The sequence below is a fragment of the Cannabis sativa genome, chromosome 2 (assembly GCF_029168945.1).
Source record: "Cannabis sativa cultivar Pink pepper isolate KNU-18-1 chromosome 2, ASM2916894v1, whole genome shotgun sequence".
Taxonomy (NCBI): domain Eukaryota; kingdom Viridiplantae; phylum Streptophyta; class Magnoliopsida; order Rosales; family Cannabaceae; genus Cannabis; species Cannabis sativa.
This window is the reverse complement of record NC_083602.1, coordinates 88,728,027-88,749,546: the sequence shown is the minus strand read 5'-3', so window position 1 is coordinate 88,749,546 and position 21,520 is coordinate 88,728,027. Positions and strand designations below refer to the sequence as shown.

Genomic DNA, 21,520 nt, shown 5'->3' with positions numbered 1-21,520 from the left:
GTTACAATTTGGAACCCTTGATAAGGTATTTATAATTACTCCCTCTTACACTTTGTGGTTAGAATTATTTCTTCTAGATCCTTCTTTTACTAGAAGGAAGTATATCCAAACAAATCTAAATTTTTCTAGAGTTCAACATGACTAGTATATTCTAGACTTAATCTAATATTCTAGAAATCTCTTAGCTTCTTAGATAACTTTTTCTACAAATGTATAGAAATTTCTAGACTAAATTGTGTAGAAATGTGTAGCAAATTCTAATACTCCTTCTTGATACACATTTCAGTAACTCCGATCATGTCTCGTAGTAGCTCGAACTTGCCTCTTGGTAGTGCCTTTGTGAATAAGTCTGCTACATGTTCTTCAGTCTTGCAGTGTTTGAGCTCGATTTATTTGTTTGCTTCTGCTTCCCTGATAAAATGGTACTTGATGCTTATATGCTTAGTTCAACCGTGAAATACTGGATTTTTTTGCCATTGATATAGCTGATTTGCTATCGCAATATATCTTTGTAGCCTCCTTCTTTGATTCTCCCATGTCTTCTAGTATTCTTTTAAGCCATATAGCTTGGTTTGTAGTCATTGTTGCTGCAATATACTCTGCTTCTACCGATGATTGTGCAACTGTTACTTGTTTCTTTGATGCCCAAGAAAATATTTCTAATCCAAGTGTGAAGGCATATCCTGGCGTGCTCTTCATGTCGTCCATGGATCCTGTCCAATCACTATCCGTGTAGCCAACAAGTTTTGAGTCACTTGTAATTTCGTACCATATTCCGTCGAATTTTGTTCCTTGCAAGTATCTGAGGATTCGCTTGGCTGCTCCGTAGTGAACTTGATTTGGATCATGCATGAATCTTCATAGGAGACTAACTGCGTACATTATGTCTAGTCTTGTAACAATTAAATAGAGTAGGCTGCCAATTAGACTTCGAAATTTGATTCATCAGTTTTTGGTGAGCCATCTTCCTTCTTGAAAGCTTTGTTGTTGTCTGATGGAGTTGATACAACCTTGCGATCCCTCCATTTTGATTTTTTTCAATAATGTCTCTATATACTTCTTTTGTGAGATGAAGATTCCATCTTCATTTTGAGTTATTTTGATTCCAAGAAAATAGTGCATTAATCCTAGATCGGTCATTTCGAAACTCTTCATCATAATTTCTTTAAACTTCTTTATCGTCTTCTCATTATTGCCTGTGTAGATGATATCATCAATGTATAAAGAGACAATTAGTGTATCATTCGTACTTTGTGTCTTGATGTATAATTTTGGCTCACTTTTGCTCCTCCTGAATCCTTGTTCGGTATAGTAATTGTCAATTCTGCTATACCAGGCTCGTGGATCTTGCTTTAGGCCATAAAAAGCTTTTTTCAATTCGGCGCCAGTGACTTTTCTTGCAAAACTTATTATTGTTTATAAATATGAGATTTCTATCTTTTTTTTTACAAAAATATGGTATAAAAAAAGCCCATATAAATGTAATAAAAAAAAAAAAAAAAAGAGGAAATTACACTTAGTATGGGATTTTAAAAGTTTTTATGATAAATATGGCACATTTAAGTTTGACCAATTTATATGGTATTTTTTTGTTTTTAGGTTTTGTTATGGTATTTGATATGCCATATATATGTAATTAGGTTTCTAAATCCCATATTTAATGTTTTTATTTGTTTAGGAAGTTTTCTTTGTCATTGATTCCGGAAAAGTCACTGGAGTTTGCTGCCGGTGCCGGAAAAGTCGTCGGAGTAGCGGTCGGTGCCGAAAAATTTGTCGGAGTTGCTGCCGGCGCCGAAAAATTCGTCGAAATTGGCATTGTCGCCGGAAAAATCACTGAAAAATCACCAAGAAACCGGTTTCTTGAAGTCTAAGAAACTGGTTTCTTGGTGATTTTTCCGTTGACAATGACAATTCTAACGACTTTTCTGACGCTAGCAGCTACTCCGGCGACTTTTCCGGCATCGACAGTGAACTTCAGAAAAGTCATCAAAATTGGCATAGTCACCGAAAAAATTACCAAGAAACTGGTTTCTGGTTTCTTGATGAAGAAACCAATTTTTTGGTAATTTTTTTTTACGACAATGGCAATTCTGACGAATTTTCTGGCGTTGGTAGCAACTCTGACGACTAATACATCGGCAGCTACTCCGGTGACTTTTTCAGTACCGACAGTAAACTCTGGGAAATTCGTCAGAATTGGCATTATCGCCAAAAAAGTTATTGGAAAAATCACCAAGAAACTGGTTTTTTTTTCTTCATCAAGAAACCAATTTCTTGATGAAGAAACCAGTTTCTTGGTAATTTTTTTTTTATTTTTTTTCTCTATTTGGTTGATTGATGAAACTGGTTTCAATTATTTTCAGTGTATATCATTTTTGTTTTGTTTTCATAATCTTTATTATTGTTGTGTAACAAAATTAGTTCCTTGATGAAGAAACTACTTTCTTGGTGATTTTTCTAATAATTTTGCTCGCGACAATGCCAATTCTGACGACTTTTTTTACGCCGGCAATAACTCCGGCAATTTTTCCAACACCAGGAACTACTCCGGCAACTTTTTCGGCACCGACATCAAACTCCAGAATAGTCGTCGGACTTGGCATTGTCATCGGTAAAATTACTGGAAAAATTACTAAGAAACCGGTTTCTAACATCAAGAAACCAGTTTCTTGGTGATTTTTCCCGCGATAATGCTAATTCTGACGACTTTTTCGCCGCCGGCAGCAACTGCGGCGAGTTTTCTGGCACCGACGACTACTCCGACGACTTTTCTAGTGCCGACAGTAAACTCCGGTGACTTTTCCGGCACGAGTGACAACTTCGGCAATCACTACAGTTTTATTTGTTTTATTTTTTTAAAAAAATAAATATGAAGGAAATTTTAATATTTTTTATGGTAATTTAATTAAGTTTTTATTTTTTATGAATTTCAAATTCAGATTTCTTTTTAATGTTTTATATAGTTTTTTTAGAAAAAAAACCATATTTTTAGTTTGATTGGTTAGATAATGCCATAATTAGTGTCATTTACTTTTTATGCCATATTTATCATAATCTTAATAATTTTTTCCATATTTTTGAAAATAGTCCTAAAAAAAATCCATAATCTTTTAGCATTATTTATTTATACCATAAAAAAATAAACTATTATATTTTCTCGAGTGTAATTTCTACTTCGATTAATGAGTTCAAAAGGCAATGTATAAAATATAAATCTTGATAGAAAAGTGCGCCCCTTTAGCCTACACACGCCCATGGCTAAGTAATTGGTCTTCTATTCCCCACATTTTTATGGCCCATACCTTACTGGATTAATACTAAGTTGGGCTTGACCCAAAACTATCACCAATCTTTGTAAGAATATCATAATTTACTTAACTTGAAATTAACACAAAGTTATCACTCATCTTTGATATGTACCATAACCAAGATTTACATTCTAAGTAAATTGTCTCTCTGCACAATGCAAGTTACAAAAATAATATTGCTAGAAAGATAAATAAGTAGACAATTAAAAATAGGGGGATGAATTGCTCTATACATATACTATTTTTTTTTTAGGGGTTTTTTCATAAATGTACAACAAAAACAAAATAATTACAAAAAATGTGCAAAAAAAAATTATTTTAAAAATTTATACATTTTGAAAACTTATTACATGAAACCATACATTTTTAATATGTTTATTAAACCTCAAAATAAATAATTTCGTAAAATTAATTAAACAGATTTATAAAAATAAACAAGTTAAATATTTTTTTATTAAAAGATAAATGTTTATTATCTATTTTAGTATGAATTATTATAATTTAATAAGATTTTTTTTTTAATAAAATACAATATCAAAATTATAAACATTACTGTATATAAATATAAATCAATACTTAAAATTACTAAAAATAAACATGACACGTAGAGTGATATAATAAACATATGTGAATATTATTATTTTGTTTATTAAAGTAGTATGTTTAATAAATAGAAAACAAAATAAACATATATATACAAAGTATTTATATTATTAGTATGTTTATTATAATTGTAAACATAAAAATAGACATAGTCAATTTATACTATATTAAAATAAGTATATTTTCTTTCTATTGTTTCTTTATATTGATTATTTTCTAATGAGTTAGTGAACGAGTTTTCTATTGAAGTATAATTCTTACATCAAAAAATAAATAAACAAACATAACTCTATAAATTCTAAAAATTATTTAATTAAAAAAAATAAACACGACACAATTAATAAACAAAGAAAAAGATAAAGATAAACAATTTTTTATATATATTATTTATTTTCTAAAAAATTACTAAAAAAATAAACATAACACATGTAGAGTGATATAATAAACTTATGTGAATATTATTATTTTGTTTATTAAATTAGTATGTTTAATTAATAGAAAATAAAATAAACACATATATAAAATATTTTATATTATTAGTATGTTTATTATAATTGTAAACATAAAAATAAACATAGCCAATAAACACATATATAAAATGTTTTATATTATTAGTATGTTTATTATAATTGTAAATATAAAAAAAAAACATAACTAATATTACCATATATATACTAATCAATAATTATTACCATATATATATTATAAAAAAAATTAAAAAAAAGTTTTTAATTATATATAAAAGTGTATGAGAAAATGATAATAAGTTTTTTTGCACATATTTTGTAATTAATTAAAATAATGTATACAAAATTGTAAAATGCTCTTTTTTTTAATTTACGGTTTGAGTTGCTCCGATAATTTTTATGTGAGTTGCTGTGTGAATTTTAATTGCGATTTAAATTACTCTATTAATTGCTATTTGTGTTTCTATGTTGATTTCCATAAAAATAGAAAAAAAAAAAAACTACATTAAAGTATAACAAAAAAACCCTTAAAAAATAACATTGGTTATTACAAAACTCAGCCTAGTTGACTAAAATTCCTAAGATTTAAATTTTAATGGGAAAACCTAATTATGAAGACATTGTAGGATCAATATTGAGGTTTAACACTACCTATTCTAAATCTAATGATTAAAAAAAAACGATTCCTATGGTGTAATTAGGTTAAACCTTAACTCTTAATGACTCTAACTCATCCAAAGTTTAATTGGAATAATGGAGGATTACTCTTACACAATCATCTAGCTAAAGCTTCTCACATAACCATGCAAATGTTCATGGCGAAATTGAATAGAACTAGGAGAACTCATGAACTGTGCTAGAGAAGATAATTGTGTCATGATCGATATATCATCATCTAGCTAGGGACACTTCAAAGGTTTAAGGTTGGTTAGTTTTATTCATGTGGGGGATTGTTAGAAAAATTAATAAATTTTCACAAGTTCAAAGGCTTTTTTTTTAAAAAAAATATACCTTTATAAATAAAATTGAAGTTAGACCTCATATTCATTACAAAAGATATTAATAAGTATAGTAAATATCTCTACCATGTCCGTAACATTGTTGGCAAACGCTACACAAGTTCAAAGGCTACACAGTCTCTAGTCTTTCCTTATTTGTTTGTTCTACTTCTAGTACTTCTTTTGCCAATAGAAAGAATATTCGATTTTGAATTCATATATATTATGAAGTAAATTAATTAGTTTTGGTATGATCGATAGTCCTTATATTATGAGGAATGAAGGATGTGTCTCCAAAGGCTTTTAATTTGTGTAAATAGAGAATACTATATTATATTACTAGTGAGTGAGTGAGTGAGTGAGTGTGAGTCCATCTTAGTCTTAATTAATAATTTGTTAATTAAAATTTTGTATGTCCCAACCAACTAAGCCACATAGGATAAGAGTAAGACCCACCACCAAATAAAGACTTCTAAATTAGGGTGTGTATGATGTGACCGCACCCAACAGCTACAGCCGTGAATATATAGATAAGATAACATTATGGAAAATTAATAAATTAAATTACAACTATATATTACATAATTCTTTTCTTTCTTTCTTTTTTTTTAAGTAATTTTAGAAAATATCAATTCTTAAACTAAAGGTTTAATTTATTTTTAATAAATAAGATGTAACACTAATGACATTAATGTATCCAAATTCAAAAGTCTAAACAAAAACTAAATGCATAACATATACAATAATATAAGTAGTCTTAGAAATTTTTTATTAGATTGGCATTAGTACCAACTAATATAAATTTTTGGGGGTCTTGATTTGGATTTGTAGATGCCAACATAGCAAGCTGCCAAAAAAGAATTTACATTTTAGTTCACAATATCGTGTGTATATGATTTGAAGAACTAAAAATAAAATACTTAAATTTGGACAAAAAAAAAAAAAATGCAAATAACGATAAATTTTGTTCAATCTGTTAAACATATTGTAATTGCTAGAATATATAGTCTTAAACATATTGAAAATAGAAGAAAAAGATAGAATATGGTTTGAGAATTTAAGTTAAAGGATTTAACAAGAATTTGTGAGATTATTGTTATCTGGTTAACAGAATTTGAGGTTTGACGTATTGAAGTTCTTATGTACAATATAGTACTGATTGGAATAAAATTGATTTATTTACCCAAAAAAAAAAAATTAAATACATAAATTAATAACATTCTAAATTATGAAAATATGTACTATTTGCATTTTTAGAGTTTATGTTTGTTTTAATGTTAACAAACTGAATTTTAAACAATTTAAAGTTAAATAAATTTTTGCAATGCAACTATATATACATGTAGCTTATAGTTACATAAAGTAAATTCTTTTTAAAAAATATAGATAATGTAATTAAAGGGAGATATATTTGTAACGATTTATAATCTCGGGAAATTTTTATAATAATAAAACTAATAGGATAAAACTCTATAAGAATGATAATTGAATTTTTTATTTTAAAATAAAAAACTACATATATAATAGTAATTATTAATTATTATATTTATAAAATAATAATAATAAAGACCTTTTTTATTTTTACACTTCTAAATATTTTTTTTTTTTTGTATTTTTACGAAATTCTATGTAGAAACTCTTATTGCAACTAGTGCTGCAATACTTTAGAAACCCAAACTATAAATTTGAGAAAAAAAAAAGTTAAGAAAAGAGGATAATTCACCTAATAATAATATATATATATATATATGACAATGGTATTTAATTAATATATATTTATTAGGGATAAATAATAGTTCTCATTGCTTTCACACTAAAACTTTTGTGATAACTTTGGTAAATGTCGTAATCTTGCTAATGAGTGTACCATGGACCAGAAAAAGCTAGTTTTCTAACCCTAACCATGGTAGGGCTTGACCTAATATAGATCACATACTTGTAAAGTAATCCTCCCTTTTTAATTAATTAGACAATGATGTGAAAACCCTTTTGATCATCATCATAGATTACAACCATAATCCAAAATACACTATCATAATTTTCATGATGTACTACAAATAATAATAACAATAACAATAATTTGTGGTAAATATTATATCATCTATATAGCCAAAAAAAAAACAGGGTACGTGGTGTGATGATATAAGTCCAAAGTGACCATAATGCTTTAATTTGAGATTACAAGTTTCAAGATGTAATATGTTGCTTGCTTCCATATTAGCTTCTTCTTTTTTCCCATATTGATTTTCATTCATTCCATTCTTCTATGTCTCTTGATCTCATCTAGATATATATACATATATATATATATATATAGATATATAGTGGTGGTTGATCTGTAGTGAGACAGGGGAGACATATACTAAGGAATTATAGAGCAAAAGCAGAGGACAATCTCCAAAAACGTGGTGGTGAGGATCAGATATAAGTAGGACATAATTTTGTAAATTCCATATCCATTTTTGGCATAAAAAATCAACATAATTCTCTTTTGTTGATGCCAACCAATTTCCAGACTGTAAAATACTACTGTGGGAATAAACAGTATATTTATATAACATCATTACACTACAGTACGAAGGTAATAAATACAATCATTAATTTATTTGTAAATATATAGTCATGAATATTAAAATTCGAATAAGTTTTTATTTGTTTTTTTGTGTTATGTATATAATTATTGAGGTTGGGAATATAAGTGCAAGAGGCATGTGAAGTCTTTGGTGTACAGGGATTTGAAGCCAAACCCTTTTTCACCATTATTATTATTATTATTATTATTATTATTGTTTTAATAAATAAAAAAATAAAGTAAAATTTTAATTAATTAAAAAGAAAAGTAGCCTTTTGAACAATCATTATTTGATATCTTCTCCTCACTTCTCTTTATTATTTTTCTCCATCATCATCCACACAATAATTATATATATATATCTGATCGAGTACTATACTTGATCCACACACTGATATATATATAAATATATGTATATATATATCTACTGCATGCTCTCATCACTGAATTAATTAATTCGTCTTTTGTTAATTTGTCGAGTAGTTTCATTCTCTGGAAGAAAAAAAAACTATCTACCTAGTTCACTAGAGGTACGTTTTATTATGTTTTCAATTTTAGCTACTTATTTATTTTATATATTATATATATCTAAGATTTTTCCATAATTAATTAATACTGGATATAAACTTAATCCTTATATTAGCTCTCCTTTGTTTTATCTCTTTTTTCCTCTTAATCAGCCATTACTTATTTAATTTCTCATATTTATAAAACTCATAATTTTGTCCTTTTTTATTTATTAGTTTTATGGTCAAATATTTCTCATGCGTACAGTCCTTTTGTTTTTTTTTTTTCAAACAGTTTAATTTCCAGGCATATATATATTTGCACTAAAATACTCATCAAAAGTTCCCAAAAACAAAGAAAAATCCTCGTACGAACATAAAGTTGTTGCAGTGTGTAATAATGTGTACTATTAAGCGAAGAAAATGGACCTTGTCTAAGTTTTTAGTACACAAAAAAAAAACTATTGTTTTAATAATTTTTGTTGGTTGTTTTTTTTTTCTTTATTATCAATTTCACACTTAATAAGTTGTCTCTCTTAATTGATCCAAGATGGACAATAATATCTTCTAGAGTTCTGAGGTGGTGAAAAAGTTTCACGTATCTATCAACCCAACAATCATACATGAATTGTCAAAAATACCCCTCTCTCTTCACAACTAGTCATCATGTCTCTTGAAAATCGTTTTCAAAATTACCCAAAAAAAATGCATTTAGGGACTTGTAGCTAACTATTAACTATATTATGTATAACACAAAATAAACCAAAAACAATGTAAAGCGACTATTCATGTTATGAAAGATAGCTTTTCTTACTCAACACCCATCCTTACTCTCCAAAACATCCCATTTCAAAATCTGTCCCACCTTAAAAAAAATATTATCAATATATTAATTATAGAAGAATATTTTAGTAAGATAATATTTTGGAATTTTATATAAAGTAGTATAGTAGTAATAAGTAGTATACTAGTACAAATATCCTAAATCAATTAATTAATTAGTAGAGGGGTCAATTCGAAAGTGTACATGTTTTAGCATTATTTATTTAGGTGTTCAATTTTAATTTAAGCCTCTCCATAATAATAATAATAATAATAAGATTTCTTTCTATTTATCAATATATATCTATACACATAAATTTATGCTCTATTCCAATTTTTATGGATGCATGGACCACATCATTGAATCTCTCATGCACCAAAAAGTAGTAGACATATATATTGGTGTAAAGTTTCATATAAAATCTGATATTTATCTTCTTTTGTAGTGTTATATAATATATATACATATATATATAGATTTAAAATGCTTAATTATGATTGGCCATAGTGCTTGTGTAGAGATGGAAAACTCATCAGAAAATATTTCATCATCCAATTCCAAACCAATCAATGTTCCACCATTACCAAGAGACTCCCGGGGCTCCTTAGAGGTCTTCAACCCATCCACTTTCTCAGCCACCGCAGCCGCCTCTGCCTCGGCCTCCACCCGCCCCACGAACCCGCCGTTTCGCCCCCAATCCTCATGGCACAACTGGGTCGACCCGCATCCAATTTCAGAGCCCGACCCAATACCCAAACCCGCCCGAGGCGACGAAATAATCACTTCATGGATGGCTCTCAAGGACCCGGCGGCTCCGCCCTCACCGAACATACAACCTTCACCGGCGCCGCCGCTTGCGGCGGCGACGGCAGCTGCTCCGATCATCCAACGAACATTCTCGGCAATCCTCAACGACAAATCAGAGAGCTCCGGAAGCAATAAGGAAGTCGGAGCAGTTGCGGCGCAGAGAGCCGCCGAGTGGGGTTTGGTGCTGAAGACCGATTCCGAGACCGGGAAGCCGCAGGGTGTCGGCGTGAGGACTTCCGGCGGGGATGAGCCGGCGAGCAGTAACGTACTGAAGGGTAATTCTCGTCGGAGCTCGAATAATTCTGTTAGAACTTCCGGTGAATCTTCCGACGACGGTGGAGGAGGGAAGGAGAGAGGGTTTCCGAGAGTGTCTGAGGATTTGAAGGACGCGCTTTCGGCTTTTCAACAGACTTTTGTGGTTTCGGATGCTACCAAACCCGATTACCCGATTCTTTATGCTAGTGCCGGGTTTTTCAAGATGACGGGTTACACTTCTAAAGAGGTTATTGGTAGAAACTGGTACGTAACTAAAATAAAAGCAGTTATTATTTAATTATTTAAAATTAACTGTAATACCGGTCAGATCAATTGTTTAATTATTATTATTATGTATTATTAAGTGAGTTAATGATTTGTTTAATTAAATTAATAAATAATGTGGTGTGGGTCCAGTCGGTTCTTACAAGGGTCGGGTACTGACCCGGAAGAGTTGGCAAAGATTAGAGAATCATTGGAAGCAGGATCCAGTTATTGTGGGCGGATGTTAAATTACAAGAAAGATGGGACCCCTTTTTGGAATTTATTGACTATTGCTCCAATTAAGGATGAGACTGGCAAAATTCTCAAATTTATTGGGTAAGTTTTTATTTTCTCAATATATATTTGCCATTTCTACTTGGAGTAAAATTAAGGACTCATCTACAATTAAAAAAAAAAAAAAAATTGATTGACGTAATCAGAAGTTCTACAGTACATAGGTACACATATTTTTTGTTTCTAACAGTTGAGCATCCTCTACAATATTATAATCAAATATAATTTAATTGTATTTGTATTTTAGTTAGTTTGTTTTTTATATTATTTCATGTAATTGAATTTTTAGTATTATAAATTATTTAATGTTTTTTTTAATATAAAATATATAAAATAGTTATAATTTAAATAAAAAAAAGTTTGAGTTGTAATTTTAGAAAATTACTTCATATTTTTTTTAACTTTTATTGTGATTTAGGTTGTTCTATCCATTGTTAAGGTTTCTATATGAATTTTCGTAAAAAATATGAAAAAAAAAATTATTTTAAAATATATATAAACAAAAAAACTCCTATAAATTTTCCAGTAATACAGTTAGAACAAAATAACACTTCAATTATTGTTCAAAAATAAAAATAAAAATAACACTTCAATTATATAATCCTATATATAATAATGTAATGTATATATGTATATTTGTCGTGGACCTCACTCACGTGTGTTGATTAATTTGGATGGTTGTTGATGAAGGATGGCCCAAGCATTACACAAGGCGCCTTATAGTAATAAAGATTCATCTTTTTATCATTTCTTATATATAAATATTATACATGTTTTTTTAATAAATGTTCGTAAATATGCATTTACAAAAAAAAATAATAATAAAAATTTATGGTCTCAATACATATCATTTTAAATTTTTTGCACATTCTAGAATTATGAAGTTTTTTTTTTTTAAGTGAATTTATAAAGTATTAATTAATATATATATTTTAAATAAAAGTTTTAATTTTAATGTTATGGTATGGAATGGATTTATTATATTATTTTTCTAATATATATTTTGTCACATCTTGTTGGTTACTTTATATGTGGATGGTAGCAAATGGTGAATGAGACATTTTTGAATGAACGTAATTGTGTAGGAACTATCTTTGAGTTTGAGTGATGATACTAACATATATATCTATATATGTGTGTATTACTACTATTAATTTATATGAACACAATAATTCATGAACACTATATATATTCAATATTCATAGATGAAAGACTAGTTAATATAGAATATGTCCTAAAGCACATACCACGTGTGTGATGTGTTACACGTGGGACCAAAGAACATCTCACTCACTCATATATCTCATCTTCAATAATGTAGCAATGAAGCATTTTTCAAATTTATTTATTATTTTTGAAAAAATTCCATTATCTGGGCCAGTTATTGATACAAAGTGGGCCTATGTAATTGGATAAGGAGATTGATTCAATCAAGAGATCTGTTTCTGTCTGTCTATTAATTTGATAATTTGATTTTTATTTATTTATTTATTTATTTATTAAATGTGATTGGGCAGGATGCAAGTCGAAGTGAGTAAGCATACAGAAGGGTCCAAAGAGAAAACTGTTCGTCCAAATGGATTACCAGAATCTCTGATTCGTTACGATGGTAAATTATTATTATTATTTCTCAAATCACTTAAATAAATTAACTAAAATGATCATTGTCACTTAGTGGCCAAAGATTCATTTATAAATTATTTAAGCTTTAAGAAATAAGGAATAAAATATGTTGAGACTCAAGTTGTTATTAATGTAATTAAGTATAAAGTTATAATAATTTTTATGAAACAAGTTTTTATTTTTAAATAGTACTAGATACTACTGATACCTAATATCATGAGGAGGTGACACGCGACTTGTGGAATTATTTGCATGCCCACCTCTCAATTTTTTATAAATTGAACTTTTATACATAAATTTTAGAATATTTTATTTTTACTCCAATAAAATTTATATCCTTACATATAAATTTAATATTTTTCATATTATCCCACATAATTTTATATTATTCTACATAATTTTACTTATTCCCTCATAAAAATTTATTTTTCATCTTATTTTCAAATAATTTTATTTTATCACTATAAAAATTATATATATTTTTCACTAATACTCTTTTAACAAAAAAAAAAAAAAATTATCCCACTAAAAAATGTGGCTGGCTCACCTTTGTCATTTCCATAAATTTAAGACAAATCAAACCACTAAATTACTAATATTATCACTAGTGGCGTTTGGTTGGAGGTAATAGAATGGAATGGAAAGGAAACAATTTTCATTTCATTCCTTTGTTTGGTTGCATTTTAAAGTATTGGAATGACATTCTAATGGAATGTTCTTTCCACCATTTTGGTAGAATGGCTATTCCATTTTAAAAAGGAAGGAATGACCATTCCAATGTAACAAGAAAAAAAAAATTAATTATTTTTTTATCAATTTTTTTTATGCATTTTAAATTTTATTCCATTCCATTCCTATTCTTATTCCTATATTTTAAAAGGGTTAGTAGTTGAAATACTTAAGTAATAAGCATAGTACTGTTTTTGATGAATGTAGCTCGTCAGAAAGATATGGCAAACAGTTCAGTAAACGAGCTAGTACAAGCAGTGAAGAGGCCGCGAGCACTGAGCGAATCGATGAGCCGCCCCTTCAGAAGAAAATCAGGAGGAGGAGTAGGTATTATTAGTAAAAATGAGGAGAAAGGAGATCATCATGATCAACAAGGTCTGTCAAGAAGAAAATCAGAGAGTAGTACTAGTGCAGCTCCACCAAGGAGGAATTCACATGGTGGCTCTAGAATAACGATGCAGCGAATTAGTGAACTCCCCGAAAAGAAGCACAAAAAATCTAACCGCCGCTCTTTCATGGGGTATCTATCTATCTATCATAACACCATTCTTTTAGTTTTATTTCTGAATAAAACATGCATACAATAGATTGTTAATTTGTACTACATTTTTAATATCTTAATGCTTAGTAACATTTTTATTTTCTAATTTTTTAATCACAAAGTGTAAGTAAAATTTTTATTTTAAAAAATAAAAATACTTTCTGTAACCACTTTAATTTTTAAATTTTAAAAATAGAAAACAAAAGTGTATTCTGTAAAGTTTATTTTTATTTTTATTTAAGTCTAGTCTAGCTAGGTCTTAGTCGGATTCGGATTCGGGTGGAAGGTCAGGTTCAACTCCAGGGTCGTGGGGGATTTGGATACGGGTTTGGTCACATTCCAAAGTATTGATTAAGAAAAAAAAAACTGTTTAAAAAAAATATTAAAAGTGATTTTTTTTTGTTGTTTTTAAAATTTGGATTCTCAATTAAAAAGTTGAAAAGCAAAAACAGTTTTCACTTTTCAAATTTTAAAAACAGAAAACTGATGAAAAAAGTGTTACCAAACGCTACTTAAATTACTCGAAATTTTACAAAAACTTAGTCATATTAATAAAAATAGATTTATAAGTATTGACATGCATAAAACAGGGGACCAAAGAGTTTTCATGTGTTATGATATTTTGTATAACAGGAGGCTTATTAGGAAAAGTCAATCTGATAATGAGAATGTTGAGGATGATAATATTGTTGTGGTGGATAATGTTGAGAGTGATGAGGATGATGATGATGATGATGAAGATGGAGATGGACCTTTGGATGTTGAAGTAAAGAAAAGGCAAAAGGAAATGAGAAAGGGTATTGATCTTGCTACAACACTTGAACGTATTGAGAAAAACTTTGTCATTACTGATCCAAGGCTGCCTGATAATCCCATTGTAAGACTTTTTTTTCTACTCAAACTTAGCTTGTTTGATTATTATAAATCATTGTTATTATTGGCTAATTTAATATGACTATAGTAATTCATTCTTTTTCTTTTAGATTTTTGCTTCTGATAGCTTCTTGGAGCTTACTGAATACAGCAGAGAAGAAATCTTGGGAAGAAATTGCAGGTAATAATATCACTAATGAGTCTCAAAATCCTCATATATTTAGTACAAAAAAAATTGATTATTTCAAGCTGTTAATTATTTTCTTGGAAGTTTTAATAGTATTATGAAAAAACTGTTGAATTTTTTTAAGAAAAGAGTGGAGGAAAATTTTTTTACCTTCTAGAAGAAAAAGTCTTAATTTATTAATTCAATCCATCAAAATAGTTTTCTGTTACAAGGGCCAAAATGGCATGACATGAGGCCCGGGACTCGACATAGATCGGTTAGGCCTCTGCTTAAGTCTCATCTAACTTAGGACAAATTTTTTTTCTTTTTTCAATTTAAAATTATACATTTTTTTTTATTATTAAATAAAGGCTCAAAAGTATTTTTTTTTCCTATGGCCACAATATTGACATCCCCAATTGTGTCAAAATATTTGGTAACTCATAATTTTGATGGGAATTGGGAAGTTGAATTCATTTTTTTTTCCTGTGAATTTGTAGATTTTTACAAGGACCTGAAACAGATCCAGCAACAGTCAAAAAAATAAGAGATGCAATTGACAATCAAAAAGATGTTACTGTACAACTCATTAACTACACCAAAACTGGTATGATTTTTTTCTCACTCAATTTCTCAATACTATCAAAATCAACTACATAGGAATGTCATCATCAAAGTAAAAGATCAAACTATATTGTTTTCTATGATATAAAGTCCTTTGTACAAAACAGGCAAGAAGTTCTGGAACTTATTCCATCTGCAGCCTATGAGAGATCAGAAGGTACTAACTAACTAACTACCTAAGCTTCATGTTTTAGTCAAAAGAAAGTGAATTAACAAAGCTAGTTTACATGTTCAACAGGGAGAAGTACAGTATTTTATTGGAGTACAACTAGATGGGAGTCAACATGTTGAGCCGCTTCGAAACTGTATCCCGGAACAAACTGCAGAAGAGGGTAAAAAACTGGTCAGTTCATGAACTCTTTTACATTCTATTTACTTCTGTTCTGATTAAATTACTGTATTTTGTAACTTGTTTAGTGATTTATTTAACATATATATATATATTTGTGTACTTTTCAGATCAAAGAAACTGCAGAAAATGTTGATGATGCAGTGAGAGAACTTCCAGATGCCAATATGGTAAACTCTGCTTATTATTGGTTCATCATTTTCTACTAAAATGTTCAAAAGGGTGAAATTTTAAGTAGCTTTTTATTTGACCAAATTGCAGAAACCTGAAGATTTATGGCTAAATCATTCAAAGTTGGTTCTTCCAAAGCCTCACAGAAAAGATAGTCCTTCATGGCAAGCTTTCCAAAAGGTAATGTTCTTATAAGACAAAGTACATATACTATTTGTATAAGACAAAGTACAAAATAAAGAAATGTTCTAAAATACCATTTACTATTTGATAAAGTGGCTTTTCATTAACTCCAAACATCTCTTTTCTACCATATTTGGTTATGTAATTCTGATATTTCATTTGCAGATTTTAGGTAAAGGAGAGCAGATAGGATTGAAACATTTTAAGCCTATAAAGCCTTTGGGATCTGGTGATACTGGCAGGTTGGTTTCTTTTCTTTCTTGTACCATTTTTATAATCTAATGGAAACAATGATCTGATTTTTAAACATGGCTTGGCAGTGTACATTTGGTAGAATTGTGTGGAACTGGTCAACTTTTTGCCATGAAAGCTATGGATAAGAGTGTGATGCTTAATCGAAATAAGGTATTATATAATGAATTTGACTCTATTTTCATTCATGCTTACTATTTGACTGTCTTCAAAAGATGTTGAGAAGAATGGTTTCACTTTTACAGGTGCATAGAGCTTGTGCAGAGAGAGAAATTCTTGACATGTTGGATCACCCTTTTCTTCCAGCATTATATGCTTCATTTCAGGTAATAACTGGTATTTTTTAACAATCTGATCTCTAAATTTTGATATCACTTCTTAGTACTTACCTATTAAAATAGTAGCAATTTTATAATATACTAGTAGTGTTTAATATTATTATGAAGTGACACATTATTCATAATTTAATGATTTTCTTATAATTATTACTAAATTAAAATAGAGTAATTTGTGGCGAAACCTTTTTATATTTTAATTTTTATACACTTAATTCATTTTTTTTTTTGTTTTTATTTGGCAAAACTCTCTTAAGTTTATTTTTCTTTGCAAATTAGACATGCCAGTTAAATATTACCGTTAAATATATATCAACTGGATGACCACTATATATGTAACAATAAAATCTCGAAGTCGATATAGTAGTAATTCAGTTGGTATTTAATAGTAATAACTAACTGATACCTTAAATTTACAAAGAAAAATAAATTTAAGGAAGTTTTGCTACTAAAAATAAAAATAAGAGGATTAAGCATATAAAAATTGAAAGATAAAAGAGTTTCACATTTTTAGATGTAACTCATGATTTTTATTATCTCATATCATTACCTTTTAATTAATATTAATGTACTTATATATTCATTATTCAATTTCAAATATTATCTTCTCAACCTTTAACATTTATAACTTTGCAGACCAAAACTCATATTTGTCTAATAACTGATTATTGCCCTGGTGGAGAACTCTTCATGCTTTTGGATAAGCAACCCACAAAAGTCATAAAAGAAGAAGCTGTTAGGTAAGAACAAATATTCTTGATTATGACTAGTTAAATAATAATATTAGTGATATATAACTAACATAATTATTTTGTAGATTCTATGCTGCTGAAGTAATAACTGCCTTAGAGTACCTACACTGCCAAGGTAAGCTTATAAACAAAAGACATGTATATAATTACTACTATGTTTAAACTTTTGGAATTTTAATTATGTGTTTTTGTTTCCTTTCAGGGATAATTTATAGAGATTTAAAGCCTGAAAATGTTCTAATCCAGGGTACTGGACATGTTGCCTTAACCGATTTCGATTTGTCTTGTTTGACATCTTGCAAACCACAGGTAATTATTTGTGATCGAGTTGTTCAAGATTAGCAAATAAAAATAATATTATATCATTTTTTTACATACTAATAATTAATTATTATTATAATTTCAGCTGTTAATTCAAGAAACATCTGATAAGAAAAAGTCACATAAAAATCAACAGAAGCCAATTTTCATGGCCGAGCCAATGCGAGCATCAAATTCTTTTGTTGGCACTGAAGAATACATAGCTCCGGTTTGATACTTCTTAATTTAATTTCTTCTGAAGTTTGTAATTTATTGCTTTTTTATATACTATAATTTCATTATGATGATCCTATGTTTTTAATTTTTAATTTTTGTTAAATTTCTTGCAGGAAATTATAACTGGGGCTGGCCATACTAGTGCAGTTGATTGGTGGGCTTTAGGTAATGTTATTTCCTATGTTATTTTCCTCATTTATTTGTTTTTGGAGAATTTTTATTTTTATGCTTTTCAAGGCTCAAATTTACAAAAATGTGACTTTTTTTAAAAAAAATATATATTTTTTATGGGAATTTTTCTTAAAAAATGTTTAAAAATCACATTTTTGTATTCATTGTATTAAAAAAACTCATAAAATACGTAATTTCCTAAATATTTATTTATTTACTTTTAAATCTTATTAGCAACTTAACAATAGTTCTTCATCCTTCCATTTTTTTTTATTCCTTCTTTCCTTATTATGAAAACTTTTTATTTTGTTCTTCAGGCATTCTTTTATATGAAATGCTTTATGGATACACACCATTCAGAGGAAAGACAAGACAAAAGACATTCGCAAATATTCTTCACAAAGATCTCAAATTTCCAGGAAGTATACCAGTAAGAATATTGGCGGATAAATTACTTAAATTATTATAATTTCAGCTCATAATTAAATAACATTAGTAAAATTGTTACCATTTAAGAACTTAAATACCTAATTGTTAAATTTTTCAGGTAAGTCTACAAGCAAAACAATTGATGTATCGGTTGTTGCATAGAGATCCGAAGAACAGATTAGGTTCGAGGGAAGGTGCTAATGAAATTAAACGACATCCTTTCTTTCGCGGTGTTAATTGGGCTCTAGTTCGTTGCATGGTACTACTAACTTAATATAATACAATACAATACAATACAATATTTTCTTTCTTTTTTTAATTAATTATTTTTTTAAAATAAAATAAAATAAATATTTACTAGCTAGTGATTTATGTGCAGAACCCTCCAAAGCTTGAGGCTCCTCTCTTCGAAACCACTGAAAATGAAAAGGGATCAGATAAAGTACTATTGGATCCTCACTTAGAGGATCTACAAAACAATGTCTTTTAATGGGTATGACTTTGCTCTTTATTTTTTTTATTTTTATCAATAGATGATGAATATAACTCCTTTATGTTAATTAAAAAGATATTATAAATCATAGATTGAATACAAGATATACACATTTTATCAATAGATCCACCCTTAAAAGATTTCTTGTCTAAATGGAGAACAAGACAGGGATGAGGATTATTTTTTGTCCCCGAAAATTAAACAGAATAGGTACGGGGACTACACTCCCCACCCTGATGGTGATCCGTTTAATATTTTATTTATATTTCTAATAATATTTTATAGTTCGTAATTTATGTTGTATAATTTAATATATTAGTATCATTTTTATGATTTTTAAATTATCTTTTGGATAATAATTAATCTATTGAGTAATAATTAAATTGTAATATTTTAATTTTTATGTTGTTTAATATTTTTATATATTTAAATTTTTATTATAAATTTTATTTTTTTTATTAGGAAATTCTTTGTCCCGTCTCTGCCTTCATTAAGAGATTCCCTGCTCCATTCCTAATAGAAAATAAGTCGGGATGGAAATTAAAATTCTTCCTTGTCCCGTGTGCCTCCCTAAATACACCAATCAAAATAACATAACAACATACATACAATTTCTGTTTTTAACATGTAAAAAATGAATATTTTTGTAAAAAAATAAATAAAAACAATGTTACTTTAAATATTTTAATTTTTACTTTTATTTTCATATTTTTTTTTTTAAGATATACCTACTTTTATAGATAATATTTTCATTATACTCCTTAGGTTAATATAAATTATGTGCTAAACTTAAGTAGAGTGTGAGATTATATTAAGCAACCTACTCATAAAAGTGGGTACATTTTTATAAAATTTAATATGAAAATATTTTTGATTAATAAATATAAAAAAGTGATATTTATATTTATAAAAATGTATAGTGTATCTTCATTTTTTATTTATTTATTTATTTATTTTTTTTTTGTATATTTTCATAAATGAGATTTGCATTACTTGACTTTTAATATTGTGTAATTAACAATATTCTTCCTTCTATTTTAGGTTAATGAGCAGGTTGAATTGGCATGCATGAGCTGGATTTGTTGGATTTTTTTTTTTCAAAAAAAAAAAAAGAAGATTAGTGCTCTTAATCTTTTTGGATTATTCTCTTTTGTTAATAAGGGTTATGCAGTAAATGGTGTAATTTGGTTTGTCTAATAAAGAACAAGTGAACAACTAAGCCTGTAGGTGAGGCTTTCTCTTACATAGTTTGTATTTGTACTAGGAAATTCAGGCTTTTCTTTTTGGTCTTTAATCGCAAAGTTTGTTTTTGTAATTTCTATTATTTTGTTGCAACTTTCCAAGTTTATTTTAATTTATTAATATTTGTTGGGTTTTTTTAATTCATAATTTTTCTCGTACCATACAAACTGGCTTAATATTCATATCCAATGTTAAATTAGATCTCACTGTAATATTTATTATTACTGTGTTACAAGATGAAGTGAAAAAAATACAGATAAAGTACAAAACAGAATACAACAGAAAAATAGATCCTATGTGGCTTTGCCTCTAGTGGATCAAGAACTAGCTGTTAGTTACAACCGAAGTTGTAACTAACTCCTAGTTCTGTGATCAACTCTAAACTAAAACTATAAAAAGAGCACTAGAGGGACAGAGTTAAGATATACCAGAATCGAGAGCCCTAGGTTACAAGATCTGAGAAGTTGTTCAGCTCCAGACGTTGTTTCAAGTCCATGCACAAGAAACAGAAGTGAGTTAGTGAGAGAAATCAGAAAGAAATAGAGAAATAAACACAGAAAACAAAAGAGAGAAAACCTAAGAAATATCAGTCGATCTGTGACTTGAATTTCTTACCTGTTGTAATATTCATTCATCATAGTGCAAGATCTGAGGTCGATCTTCAAGGCGAGCTCATCAGAGGATGTACCCCTAATTTCTAGGGCGAACCTCTATATTTCTGGTGTTTTGTATTTTCTCTCAAACCCTAATACTTGTTGCTTTATCTTTGAGTATGCTTTGTGTGATGGTTTTGGGTGGGTTTCTGGGTTAGATCGATCAAGAGATCGAGGGAGATCTCTGGTTCTAGGGTTTGAGAACCAGAGAGAAGGCAGAGAGAAAGAGAGAGAGTTCTGAGACTCTCGAAGGTTCGAAGAGAGGAAATGAGCTAGGGTTTGCTCTGATTCCTCGTGTTTTATTCAAAGGAGAACGACAGATCGTTTTGAGATCAAACGATCTGTCGTGTTGGTAAGAACGACAAGTGCCTTTGTCGTGCAAGTGAAAACGACCAAATTTTTGTTGTCGTGTGAATTGATTGTTTCAATTGTTTTTTAAAGGACAATTCTGTCCTTGTCGTTTTTAACTGTGAAATTGAGTTGGTGTAGGTTAAACTTGG

The 21,520-nt window shown here is 28.7% G+C and overlaps 1 protein-coding gene across 3 annotated transcripts; it reads left to right on the top strand.

The window, feature by feature from the left end:
• Positions 1-7,595: 7,595 nt before the first annotated feature.
• Positions 7,596-20,507, top strand: LOC115720676 (phototropin-1). 3 transcript variants are annotated; one of them, XM_061110973.1, is made up of 25 exons: positions 7,679-7,957; positions 8,432-8,478; positions 9,796-10,603; positions 10,757-10,939; positions 12,415-12,506; positions 13,457-13,769; positions 14,424-14,667; positions 14,774-14,844; positions 15,330-15,436; positions 15,561-15,610; positions 15,692-15,796; positions 15,913-15,972; positions 16,064-16,153; positions 16,322-16,398; positions 16,477-16,561; positions 16,654-16,734; positions 17,380-17,483; positions 17,561-17,610; positions 17,698-17,804; positions 17,902-18,024; positions 18,146-18,197; positions 18,521-18,633; positions 18,751-18,891; positions 19,012-19,125; positions 20,167-20,507. In XM_061110973.1, the coding sequence occupies exons 3-24, from the start codon at positions 9,798-9,800 to the stop codon at positions 19,120-19,122; spliced, it is 3,165 nt and encodes a 1,054-aa protein (XP_060966956.1). In that variant the 5' UTR covers positions 7,679-7,957; positions 8,432-8,478; positions 9,796-9,797; the 3' UTR covers positions 19,123-19,125; positions 20,167-20,507. The 3 variants fall into 3 exon arrangements, with proteins under 3 accessions (XP_030505703.2, XP_060966956.1, XP_060966955.1); XM_030649843.2 differs by lacking the exon at positions 8,432-8,478 and having other exon boundaries at positions 7,596-7,957; XM_061110972.1 differs by lacking the exons at positions 7,679-7,957; positions 8,432-8,478 and having other exon boundaries at positions 9,426-10,603.
• The last annotated feature ends 1,013 nt before the right edge of the window (positions 20,508-21,520 follow it).

What these genes read in the sequence shown, in the direction of transcription:
- LOC115720676 (XM_061110972.1), top strand. Translation starts at nt 9,771, where the DNA reads ATGATTGGCCATAGTGCTTGTGTAGAGATGGAAAACTCATCAGAAAAT. An exon ending in AACTTCCAGATGCCAATATG is followed by an intron (nt 15,973 to 16,063) that starts GTAAACTCTGCT and finishes ACCAAATTGCAG; the next exon opens with AAACCTGAAGATTTATGGCT. An exon ending in GGATCTGGTGATACTGGCAG is followed by an intron (nt 16,399 to 16,476) that starts GTTGGTTTCTTT and finishes ATGGCTTGGCAG; the next exon opens with TGTACATTTGGTAGAATTGT.